The following is a 13,191-nucleotide window of genomic DNA, read 5'->3' as shown; positions in this document are numbered from 1 at the left end:
TTTTTAAATAGCTTTTTCTAATTCTGTGAAAAATGACCTTGGTCGTTTGGTAGGAATAGCATTAATCTGTAGATTGTTTTGATACGATGAATTAAAGATTTAAACATAAGACCTGGAACTATGAGAATCTAGATGAAAATGTAGGAAATGCCCATTCTAGGCATCAGCCTTAGGAAAGAATTTATGGCTAAAACCTCAAAAGCAATTGCAACAACAAAAAAATGACAGGTGGAACCTCATTAAACTAATGAGCTTCTGCACAGCAAAAGAAAAGTATCAACAGAATAAACAGACAACCTACAGAATGGGAGACAATACTTGCAAACTGCATCTGACCAAAGGTCTAATAAAGGCTAATATCCAGAATGTGTAAGGAACTTAAATCAGAAAGAAAAAAGAAAGAAAGAAAGAAAAAAAACCTCCATTAAAAATGGGCAAAGGACATGAACAGACATTTCTCAAAAGAAGACATGCAAGTAGCCAAGAAACGTATGAACAAATGTTAAACATCACTCATTATCAGAAAAATGCTAATCAAAACCACAATGAGATACTAGGCCTACTAGTCAGAACAGCTATTATTTAAAAAGTCAAAAATAACAGCTGCTAGTAGGGCTGTGGAGAAAAGGGAACACTGTACTGTTGGTGGGAATGTAAATTACTTTAGCTACTGTGGAAAGCAGTTTGGGGATTTCTCAAAGAACTCAAAACAGAACTACCATTTGACCCAGTAATCCCATTACTAAGTATTTACTGAAAGGAGCATAAATCATTCTACCAAAAAGACAGGTGCACTCATATGTTCATGATAGCACTATTGACAATAGTTAAGACATGGAATCAACAAAGGTGCCCATCAGTGATGAGTTAGATAAAGAAAAATGGTACATATACACCATGGAATACTACATAGCCATAAAAAAGAACAAAATCATGTCTTTTGCAGCAACATGGATGCAGCTGGAGGCCATTGTCCTAAGCAAGTTAAGGCAGAAACAGAAAACCAAATACCGCATATTCTCGCTTTTAAATGGAAGCTAAACATTTGGTACACATAGACATAAAGATGGCAACAACAGACACTGGGGGCTACCACAGCTGGGAAACAGGAAGGGGGAAAGGGCTGAAAACTACCTATTGGGTACTACGCTTATCACCTGGGTAACAAAAATCATTTGTACCCCAAACCTCAGCATCACCTAATTTACCCATGTAACAAACTTCCACATGCACCCCTTGACTCTAAAATAAAAGTTGAGATTATTTTTAAAAATTAAAAATAAGCCAGGCGCAGTGACTCACACCTGTAATCCTAGCACTTTGGGAGGCGGAGATGGGCAGATTCCCTGAGGTCAGGAGTCCAAGACCAGCCTGACCAACATAGAGAAACCCCATCTCTACTAAAATTACAAAAAAATCAGCCAGGCATGGTAATCCCAGCTACTCAGGAGGCTAAGGCAAGAGAATCACTAAAACCCAGGAGGCGGAGGTTGCAGGGGGCTGAGATCACACCATTGCATTCCAGCCTGGGCAACAGGAGCGAAACTCTGTCTCAGTAAATAAATAAATAAAGTGATGCATTTAGGAGCAAAACTATCTAAATAAATAAATAAATAAAAACAAAAATTAAAGTGATACATTTGGAACATGCCCAGGACAACCACAGGATGGAGAAGCAGAGAAAATTCAAGGTGTCAGTTTTCAGTATAAAACCAAAGTGATGTGTTTCAGAACAGCTTTTAACGTTGACATGACTTTCTAGTTGACTTTTTTAGTATTCTTCTTGACATTTAGAACATTGTGATTAAGAGTCAGTTTTTTTTCACTTTTGTTATATACATATATATTGATATATATTGTATATAAAACAGATTATTAGGAAAAACAATCTTGGTTTCTTAAAAGATTCAATTAAGTAAAGAGGGTGATGTTTTTAAAACCCTTTTTCCTAATGATTGCATTTCATGAATTAATAATTCTAGAACTTATGCTCTTACCTTTAAATGTATGTTCCCCTACAAAGTGAGCTTCTGAAAAATGAAGGCAGAAGTATCATCAGCTGGGCACGGTGGCTCGTATCTGTAATCCTAGCATTTTGGGAGGTGGAGGTGGGCGGATCATCTGAGGTTGGGACTTCCAGACAGCCTGACCAACATGGAGAAATCCTGTCTCTACTAAAAATGCAAAATTAGCCAGGTATAGTAGCTTGTGCCTGTAATCCCAGCTACTCGGGAGGCTGAGGCCCAATTGCTTGAACTCCGGAGGCAGAGGTTGCAGTGAGCTGAGATTATGCTATTGCACTCCAGCCTGGGCAACAAGAGTGAAACTCTGTCTCAAATAAATAAATTAATTAAAAAGTTCCTTGTGTATATCAAAAGGAGATGGTTTTACCACAAACTATAGTTAAGGCAAACAGTTAACTTAAATTTACTATGGACCAAAAGTAGAGATTATTAGATTATTTAATTTAATTACAAAACATATAGAAAGTTCTTTAGTGTAGTACTTTTCAGACCTAACTATTGGGACTGTATTTTGAAATATATATCACATATAGCAAAAAGAAAAGGAGAAAATCCTATTTTTAAAATTACATTGCAATATATACATATATAAATATAAGTACATATAGTCACTGTAATAGCATTCAAAATGGCCCCCATGAAGCCTCATCTCCTGATATTCTCACCTCTGTTTGATTCTCTCCACATTGTGCCATGGTTGGTCCGTGTGACCAATATCATATGGCAGAAGAGATGCCACTTCTGTGATTAGGTTTTCAAAGACTGTGGCTTACATCCAAGTTCCCTCTCTCTTTCTTTCATGTGCTTTCTCTCTCAATATCATCACTCTAGGAGAAGCCTGCTAACATTCTGTAAAAGTTTTTCCAGCATCCTACAGAACAGAGGCCTGGCAGCAATTGTGAGTGAGCTGAGAAGCAGATTCTCCAGCTCCACCAGGGCCTGGAGATGATAGCAGCCCTGGGGACAGCGTAACTACAACTGTATGAAGACCCGGATCCAGAACAACTCCACTAAGCCACTCCCAGATCCTGACCCTCAGAAACTCTATAATAAATATTTGTTGTTTGAAGATATTAATTGGTGAGCAATTCATTACCCACAATGGAGAACTACTAGAGTTGTCAATGTTGAGTAGAAAATAAACATTTAGAATTTCTTTGCAGTTTTAAATATTTCAAGCCTATCACCAACACATCAATATGTTTTCTGTTTTAAATTGAAATTATATGAGTATGGAAGCTTGCTCTGAGAATTCCTGTTTCTAAATACATAATGGGCTTTTTTATTTTCTATTAGTTCTTGAAAAAAAACAGATGTCAGTTAATGTCACCCAAAAGCACAAGGTGATTTTACTCAAATATTTTTTAGATGATATAGTACTTTTTAGGAAAAGCATCTGCAACAAAAATATTTGTCTCAAAATGATGTATTGCTGGCATGGATCACTGCTGCAAGTGACCTGCTCTCCTGTAGAGAAGGGCGTGCTTTCCAAAGTGCATGGCAGCCATCGGTGCTCTGTAATTGTCCATCATCACAGCACTATGATATTAGTGCTCAGAGTCTATCTATCAGTTGAGAGATGTTTTGGCTTAAATGGTATTCTTTGTTTCATCGAGTTGTGTAATGTAAAGGGATTCTGCTGTTACTAAAATAGAACACGCAATGCTAGATTAAATACATACTTTTGTAAAATGGAATTCTGGTTTTCTAATTCCAGAGGAATTCAATGACCTAATGGTTTCACTATCAATCCATCAGCAATCCTTCTCTAAGAGTGTCTATTGCAGTCTTGGGGACCTAGACTAGCTGAATATTCTTACCAGGTAAGCCTTTTTTGCCCAAGCTTCAGATTATGGTAGAAAACAGTCGTTGTGTGGGGAGAGGAACAGAAATGGGTCTTTGATGCGTTTGCCAGGGCTGCCTAACAAAATACCATGGACTGGGTGACTTAAACAACAGAAATGTATTTCTCACAGCTTGGGAGGCTAGAAGTCCAAGATCAAGGTGTTGGCAGGGTTGGTTTCTTCTGAAGCCCTCTCTCCTTGGCTTGTAAAGGGTTCTTCTTCTTCTGTGTCTCCATATGGTCTCCCTTTGTGGCTATCGTGCCCTACTTACCTCTTCTTTTATGAACACCAGTCACATTAAATTAGGTTCATTCTAATGACCTTATTTTACCTCTTTAAATACGCTGTCTCCAAATACAATCACATTCTGAGGAATTTCAACATGTAAATTTTGGGGAGACATTATTCAACCCACAAGAGAATCAGAATGTATTGTTTAGGTAAAAAACTAACAGAGCAAACAAATAAAATCATTTGAAATTTTTGGCAGAGACGAATAAGTGATATGTGTTATAATAAAAGTGGTAATAAGAGCAGGCTTCTTGTAAGTAAATTTTATTATATTTCTGATATGTTTTTTACCTGTAGTTTTTATTTCTTCTGCATAAAAGATCTGTGATACTTATATGATATAATTAGCTCACATTCAAGAAAGGCCAATTCTCAAATATAGTTTTTTATAAAATCTACATGAATAATTTATTAAGCTTATATTATCTGGTGTGTGTGTGTGTGCTTGTTTAAATAAAGAGAAACCAGTAATTCACTTATGCTACAGAATAATATTAGCCCAAACCAATCCTTCTTGTCTCATCCAGCAATTTTTTAATTATCCCAAATAAAAAAGAGAAAATGTCAATATTTCACCAACTTAATGAGTATACAATAGGTGCTATAGCTATTAGCACGATTCTTCGTGCTTGTGCTGTGAGGTCTGATGAAGCATTTGATACCCAGTCCTTCTCATACAACCTCCCAAACAGAGTTACTGTTAAGACGGGTCCAGATGTTGGCTTCAGATTAAATAAGCGTCCATCAGTTGACACCTGATTAAAACAAAAAAGTAGGCAAAGGCTACTGTCGAGTTATATAATCCCATAACTCAGTTTTAAAATTTAGTATAACTGAATGAAGAAACAAAAACACTGGCCAAATTCTGTTCAGAAATATTTGAAATGTTGCCAAGTATAAGAAAAAGGGGAGCTATACAACTGGCATTGGTTCATTTGTTATTGAAATGCCTGTAATCAATAATATCTTCTAATTTACCTGTGGGAGCACCATAAGAGTTAATAAACACAAACCAGTGGATTTGATAGTATACAGAAGAGAAATCTAGTCCTCTCAGACAAGATAAAGACTCCCCCGAAGTTCCCAAAGCAATTGACTAAGTGGGGTTTGAACTGAGCATTGGTCATCTCCTCTCTTGCTCACCACATTATCTCCCCATTCCATTATCTCCCCATTCCATTATCCTCCCTCACCCCAGCAGTGATTTCTACTAGGAAAGGGAATTGAGAGGAGAAGTTGCAGGAAGTCAGCGGAAGAATGTGGCTGGGCAGAGCACATGTGCGGCAAGGGATTATTTCTGAACTTTAAAAAATTTTGCTTTTTTGCCAACATCAACCACTGTGGAATTCTCTCTTCTTCAGCTTTTCCTTGTCATTTTTCCTTCTATCATCACACAGAGCCTTGACTCACTTAACGAGAGGGACTTCTTTCAACTTCCCTTGGCCATCACTCCCCAGTGACCCTAAGGGGTTCCAGTGGGACTGGCTCTGAAACTACTCTCATTGAATCTTCTTTCTACTTGGAAGACCTAAAGCAGCCCAGCCTTCTCCCTATAATCGCCAAAATAAGATATATATCTTTTTATTCTCAAGAACACATTAATTATTATGTTAAGAATTTCCAGACAAGACATACAGCCTGCTCAATGTCCTTCATGGTCCCCAAGGATACTCTTACACTTTCCAAATAGAAATTTATATGATATATGTAAGCACTTGAGCAGGTTTTTATATCAAAAAGTACTTCCTCTTACATGAAACTAATTGGCAATAATTAAAGATTCTTACTTGAAATTCTCCAGGTGCAAGCTTCGTTTCACTCAGCAACACCTCAGGAAAGACATGCTGCGTTCTGAAAGTGCCACTGAGGGAGAACATTTCAAACCTGGTAGAAGCTGTTTCCACTGAGTCACCACAAGTGTTTAAACCAGTCGTTTTGCACTTCAGCAGGGTACAAATCTAGGGAAGTCATGAAAACCAGTAGGTCATAAGAAACTCATATGGGATATGTTAATTTGCTTGATTTAATCATTTCGTGGTGTCTATGCATATTAAAACATCACATAATACACTGTAAATATATATAATTTTCATTTGTTAATGATAATAAAGCTGGGGCAAATTTTAAAGATAAAATAGAAAAAAAGAATAAAATAATTAAATAAAATGCTAGATGCTCTTTAAAAGAAAAAACATGAGAAAGTCAACTGAAATACTGTCTTGATCTAGAAAAATATCTATGCTGCTTTATTTGGTAAAATTATGTTACTTCCTCATTAGATTCGTCCAGTTTATTGCTGGATAATTAATGCAACTAGTAATAAAAATAAAGGACTTTAAACCCTAGTGCTTACTGCAATTCACGGCCAAATAGATTAAACACATAAAGAGACAATCAGATCCTTAGCCTATAGTCATGGACAGCTATATCTTTATTGTTCTCAAGTTATTAATGATTTTAATTATCAAGAGCTTAAAATGTGTTTAAAGGTTTAATTTAGACACCTGTGTAAATCATGTCTTATTGCCTGTTTCACACAATAAAAGAGCTTCAGAGTTGTAATAAGCCCTAGAGTTGACCTAGAGGCAACCCCTGTAATCTGGAAAAGTCATATCTTTATATCTGTGCAAGAACTGAAACACTTCTCCATTAAGTTTTTCTTTCACTATAGTGTGTAGCTATTTGACTATAAAATCTAAGTATACAAGTCAACTCACATTGCAGATGAAAAGTTTCCAAAAAGAGATCCATATTCACTTAACTCCATCTGTACAGCATCTTCCAAGTGACCTTCATTTCTTGCTTGACTAAAGCAGTAGCTGCTAACTGGTCTCACTGTTTCCACTTTGCAGGTGGAAAGTAATCACTTCAGTGCAAGTGTATTAAGATGGGATAGAAATAACTTTCAGGTAAAGGTAGAATGAACACATGCTTCGATTTTATTTCCTACAATCCTTCAAAAAGAACACGAATTTTTTTGTTAAAGATAAAACCCACAAAGATGGGAAGATAGGAGGATAGACCACAGCATAGTTTTAGAAACTAGGATGTTGATACAAAAAGGAGTAACTGATTTAGCAGACTTGAGAAAGCCAAGTCCTAAACTAGCAGTAGGAAGAGCCAAGCATCAACCCTGTCTACATTCCAAAGCACTCGAAGATTTAATCAATGGGACTGCTCTGTACCTAGAGCTGGGAGTAAAGTTGTGGCAGAGGAAGGAAAACAAAAATGAGCAGGAAGTTGTGAAGGATGCCTTGGATACTAAGTCCTCCAAAAAAATGGGTAACTGATCCTCCCCTACTCCAGTAAATAAATGAGAATGTTTCCAGAGAGGGTAAAGTGTACGGTGTTAAGATGGAAGTTTGGGAGACATAGTTGGAGGGATAACATGAATAAATAATACTGAATGTTGAAAATGTTCCCCCTCCACCCCCACCCACACCTTGCAAGGCCATTTTCCCCACTTGGTTCCCTAATGCTGCCAGCAGGGACTTATTTATCTTTCAGGAATAGGGTTGCCAGGCAAAACATAGGGCAAGACTCCCAGTTAAATTTGAAGTTCAGATATGCAACAAATAATTGTTTAGTATGTCTTTAACATTGAATGAGACATACTTATACTTTTTAAAAAAAAATGTTTATCTAGCCGGGCGTGGCGGTTCACGCCTGTAATCCCAGCACTTTGGGAGGCTGAGGTGGGCGGATCACCTGAGGTCATGAGTTACCAGCCTAACCAATATGGTGAAACCCCATCTTTAAAAAAGAAAAAGTTTATCTGGGCCAGGGGCAATGACTAACGCTTGTAATCCCAGCACTTTGGGAGGCTGAGGTGGCAGATCACTTGAGGTTGGGAGTTCGAGACCAGCCTGGCGTACATGGTGAAACCTTGTCTCTACCAAAAATATAAAAAATTAGCTGGGTGTGGTGGCAACCACCTGTCATTCCAGCTACTCAGGAGGCTGAGGCAGGCGAATTGCTTGAACCTGAGAGGCAGAGGATGCAGTGAGCCAAGATCATGCCACTGCACTCCAGCCTTGGCAACACAGACAGACTCTGTCTTAAAAAAAAAAGTTTATCTTCAAATTTACCTGGGGATCCTGTATTTTATGTCCTAAATTAGGCAACTGACTCAAGAAAGAAATTAGAAGATCTGGAAACCTGGAAGACCTGACCATCCCAAGAGGAAGTCTCTAAAGACACTTACCTCAGATTTCCCCCCAGTAAAAGGTCCAGCTAGATGATTCTATCATGAAGCTCAAAATTGGCAAGTATTAGTCACATCCTCAGAATTTTCTTAGTTTTTGATAATCCCCAAGAATTACCAGATATGTGTGAAAAACTTATTACATGAAAAAGCAAATAAAAAAAGTAGATAAAGACAACTTAAAGGAAGCAGGCGGAAGAAGCTTCAAGAAAAAATTTCCTAAATAGCCTCAGAGAAAGAAGAAAAATAATGCATGCACAAAACAATAACAAGCGTTGAAGAAAAAGTAAAACTCAGAAGACAAGAAAGAGTTCTTGGAAATTAAGAACATGTTAACAAAAATAAAAGATTCAGTGCAAGGTTTGGAAGATCAAGAGGAAGAAACCTCTCAGAAAGTAGAGGAAAAAAATAAAGTAGTAGTAAACAGCAGAGAAAATGAGAAAATTAGAGGACCAATTCAAGAGGCAAAAGATCCCAATAATAGGAGTTTCAGAAAAAGAGAAAAAGATATGGAGAGGAAGAAATTCTGTACGCATCCTGGGGAAGGTGCAGAATGAGGAATACACATGCAGAGAATCAAGAATCAGAACTTCAGAATTCCCAGTAACCGGCCGGGCGCGGTGGCTCAAGCCTGTAATCCCAGCACTTTGGGAGGCCGAGGCGGGTGGATCACGAGGTCAAGAGATCGAGACCACCCTGGTCAACATGGTGAAACCCCGTCTCTACTAAAAATACAAAAAGCATTAGCTGGGCATGGTGGCGCGTGCCTGTAATCCCAGCTACTCAGGAGGCTGAGGCAGGAGAATTGCCTGAACCCAGGAGGCGGAGGTTGCGGTGAGCCGAGATCGCGCCATTGCACTCCAGCCTGGGTAGCAAGAATGAAACTCCGTCTCAAAAAAAAAAAAAAAGAATTCTCAGTAGCAACATAGGAAGGGAGGATATAATACCTTCACAATACTGAATGAAAGTTATAACCACCTTTGAATTCCATGCCCAGTGAAATACTTAACCAAATTTAAGAGGAAAGGCACTTTCAGATATGTAAGTCTCAAAAATTTTGCATCCAAATCACTCTCAGGAAACTGTTAACAACAAGAAAGAGGGCATAAGCCAAAAACAAGGAAGGCAGGGAACAGAAAACAGGAAATCCACACAGGGAAATGGTAAACAAAAATCTTCACCATGCGGATGAAGGGAGATTCCAGGATGACTCCTACGGTGTAAAAGTCAAGCAGAGCAGCCAGTTCAGATTACAGCAATGTGACTAGACAGCATTTATTTGCTCCAACACAACAAAGGAGCAAATAAAGACAGTAGGAGAAAAACAGAGAACCCAAAACAAGGAAATAGCTAAGAGAGAATTCCTAGGATGACAGTAAAGGAAATCTCAATATGACAGCTGTGCAGAAGAACGAGAGGGAAACCAGTGCAGAGAAAAGTTATTATTTTTAGCTCAGGATAATCTTATGAAAATGACATTGTAGGAAAATTATTCTGAGTTGCTGTTGGAAGATATGGGGAGTTTTAACAAAAAGTCAAAGAAAATTAACTAAATTTTTAAAAACAAGGCAATTAATAACTTTAGGAAAACAAAGAAAAAATATAAAAGCAATACTCTGAGAGATGCTTGCAAAGACATATTGATGTAAACAAAAGTTACACTGGAAGGTTGGTAGAGGGGCCACAGGAAGGATGAGGTAGCGAAGCTTAATGTTAAGAAAATGACTAAAACTGGTGAGTTTTTAAAAATAAAAATATTATTAGAAAATCTTAATGGTATTGTAATTAAGGAAGTAAAAGTTGAAAGTGTCTCTGGGAAGGGAAACTAGGTAAATTAAGGAAGGCGCAACTGTTTTGTTTTTTTTTTTTTAATTTATTTTATTGCATTTTAGGTTTTGGGGTGCATGTGAAGGACATGCAGGATTGTTGGCACAACTGGCTTATAACAGTTTTAGTGTCTTTTGTCTTCTTGACAATGAGCCTGTATTACTTTGATCAAGATAAATGAAAAGAGAAAGAATAAAACTGATTCAGGCAATAAGAAAGGACAGAAAGTCTTGCACATGAAGAGAAATTAAGAGATAAAGGAATTCAGTTAGAACTAAAATATATAAATAAAGCAGTGTAACCCAAAAACGTAGAGGTGAGTAAATTCTGTAAGAAACAATTAAGATTCAAAAGTATGTGTCTCTAGACAGGTAGACTGGGTAGAGCAGGTAACTAGTGTTTTATGAGCCTCTAGAGCTATTTGTTTTCTTAATTATGGCCATGTACAACTTTGATTAAGGTAAGAAGGAAGGCAGGGAGAAGATCCATTCAGGTGATAAGAAAGGATGGGACACCTGGCCTATGAAAAGGACTAGAAGAATAAAGGAACTATATAAGGAGCTACTAGCAATACAGCCAATGTTTATGTGAGTGAAGCTATGTATTGTAGGTCTGGTCATTAAGAGAAAAGGTTATGCTTATTTTTATTAACAATAATAATAAAGATTAATATTTATTAAGTACATTCTACATGCCAATGTGAAAGGAAAATATCTTGGGCCTCCAAAATCACGAAGCTAAAGGGAAAAGTCAAGCTGGGAACTGCGTCAGGCAAACCTGCCTCCCATTCTATTCAGTTAGTCCTCTGCCAGGCTCAGTGACTCATACCCAGCACTTTGGGAGGCCAAGGCGGGTGGATCGCCTGAGGTCGGGAGTTCACGACCAGCCTGACCAAAGTGGAGAAACCTTGTCTCTACTAAAAATACAAAATTAGCCAAGCGCGGTGGTGCATGCCTGTAATCCCAGCTACTTGGGAGGCTGAGGCAGGAGAATCACTTGAACCCGGGAGGCAGAGATTGAAGTGAGCTAACATCATACCATTGCACTCCAGCCTGGGCAGCAAGAGTGAAACTGACTCAGAAAAAAAAAAAGAATGAAAACAAAATCAGCCCTCATCTTACTGTGACAAATACATATAATGGGATTGCCTCCTTTGGAGGAGCTAATCAGAAACTCAAAAGAATGCAATCATTTGTTTCTTATCTACCTATGATCTGGAAGCCCCTCCCAACCTCGAGTTGTCCTACCTTTCCAGAGCAAACCAGTGTTCATCTTGCATATGTTGGTTGATGTCTGTTGACTCTCTAATATGTATGCTAAATGTACCACCTTAGGCACATGTCATTAAGACCTCCTGAGGCTGTGTCATGGGTATGTGCCCTCAACCTTGGCAAAATAAACTTTCTAAATTAACTGAGACCTGGCTCAGATTTTTGGGGTTCACACGAATCACAGTGTCAAATACTTTACATTTATTTACTAAATAAAACTTCCCCCAAACCCTAATATATTATTATGATTGTTCTTTCCCCCAGCACTAGGTTGGGTCCCCCAGTAACATGCTCTAATTGTGCATGGTACTTTTCCTTTGCAGCATTTGTCACAGCTAAAATTATATAGCAATTTCCTTTGTTTTCTGTTAGATACCTGTCTCACCACTAGACTTAAGCTCTATGAAAGCAGTGGATATATCTGTCTTGTTCATCTTAATATCCCCAGGCTCTGGGAATTGCCAGAACAATGCAAGCATCACATACATATTTGGTGAATGAAAATGAGTCCATATGTTATAGAAGGGAATCATCAGAGATTTAAAGAGGCTGAGGGGTAGGCCCAAGGTCACATGGCTACTACATAATAAAGCAGGGATTCGCCAAGGATTTTTGACTCTAGAATCCGTCTCAACATGCTACCCAAAGTCCCTGCATTTGATTTTTGGTTTTTAGCAGAGCCTTTACCACTAATCCCTTACACTGCTGGGGAGCAGGTTTTACATTCTAACTGATGATTTGGATGACTCTGACCTTGCTGGGAGGATACAAACAGGAAAAAGCCTGCAGATAGTAACCTAAGGAGATTACTTGCTAAGAGCATTGTGCAAAGAGAATAAACTTCTTTCATTTAACTATCCCTTTATTCAATGATTTACAGAATGATGCTTTAAAATTGTTAGGTGGCTCCCTCTCCCCATCTCCTTTGACAACTGCTCCAAATCTACTTTCTTCAAGCCCCTCTTCAAGCTGTTTTACCCAACATTTTACCACCCCTATGCTATAAAATGCCACAACTTACTTCTTTCCTCACTTCCTTAGAAGTCCTGCAAAATTATGCATGTTCACTATAGAATACTTGGAAAAATCTGTGTGGCAAGATGGGGATTTATTTCACTTTTACCTCTCTTTCTTTTTCTTCTCTTGGTTTGGAGGTAGCTTTTGGTGATAACAGATTTTTCAAGCATAATATATCATCACAGTTAAACTGAAAAATTATAAATATAATACCAAAATTCCTCATCCTCAATACCAAAATCCAAAACCCTCTGAAATAAAAGTTTTTTTTTTTTTTCTTTTTTGAGAAGGAGTCTAGCTCTGTCACCCAGGCTGGAGTGCAATATAATCTCGGCTTACTGCAAACTCTGCCTCCCCAGTTAAAGCGATTCTCCTGCCTCAGCCTCCCGAGTAGCTGGACGACAGGCATGCACCACCACGCCTGGCTAATTTTTATATTTTTAGTAGACACAAGGTTTTACCACGCTGGCCAGAATGGCCTTGATCTCTTGACCTCGTGATATGCCCACCTCGGCCTCCCAAAGTGCTGGGATTACAGGCGTGAGCCACCATGCCCAGTTGAAAATAAAGAATTTCCGTAACCCACTAGCACATTGGCATTAAAACGTAACTTAAATTAACACAAGGCTATCACATCTTTATTCAAGCTATTTAAGGTGAATAGTCCCATGTTTTCCTACAAATATATTAATATGCTTGATTCTGGGTGTTGT

The 13,191-nt window shown here is 38.1% G+C and overlaps 1 protein-coding gene across 2 annotated transcripts in view; it reads right to left on the bottom strand.

Annotated features, from left to right (window-relative positions):
- Positions 1-3,185: 3,185 nt before the first annotated feature.
- The window catches only part of LOC116549279 (pantetheinase), a 38,339-nt gene continuing 28,333 nt past the window's right edge, over positions 3,186-13,191 (bottom strand). For both annotated transcript variants that reach the window (XM_032274753.1, XM_032274752.1), the window contains exons 7-8: positions 5,947-6,117; positions 3,186-4,914 (exon numbers count right to left, since the gene is read on the bottom strand). In XM_032274753.1, the coding sequence (XP_032130644.1) occupies positions 4,732-4,914; positions 5,947-6,117 (354 nt within the window). In that variant the 3' untranslated portion in view covers positions 3,186-4,731. The remainder of the gene's footprint in view (positions 4,915-5,946; positions 6,118-13,191) is intronic.

Source organism: Sapajus apella, unplaced genomic scaffold, assembly GCF_009761245.1.
Source record: "Sapajus apella isolate SASKATOON/1434 unplaced genomic scaffold, GSC_monkey_1.0 scaffold6, whole genome shotgun sequence".
Taxonomy (NCBI): Eukaryota; Metazoa; Chordata; class Mammalia; order Primates; family Cebidae; genus Sapajus; species Sapajus apella.
Note: the sequence above shows the minus strand (reverse complement) of the source record. Positions and strands in the feature narration are given on the sequence as shown.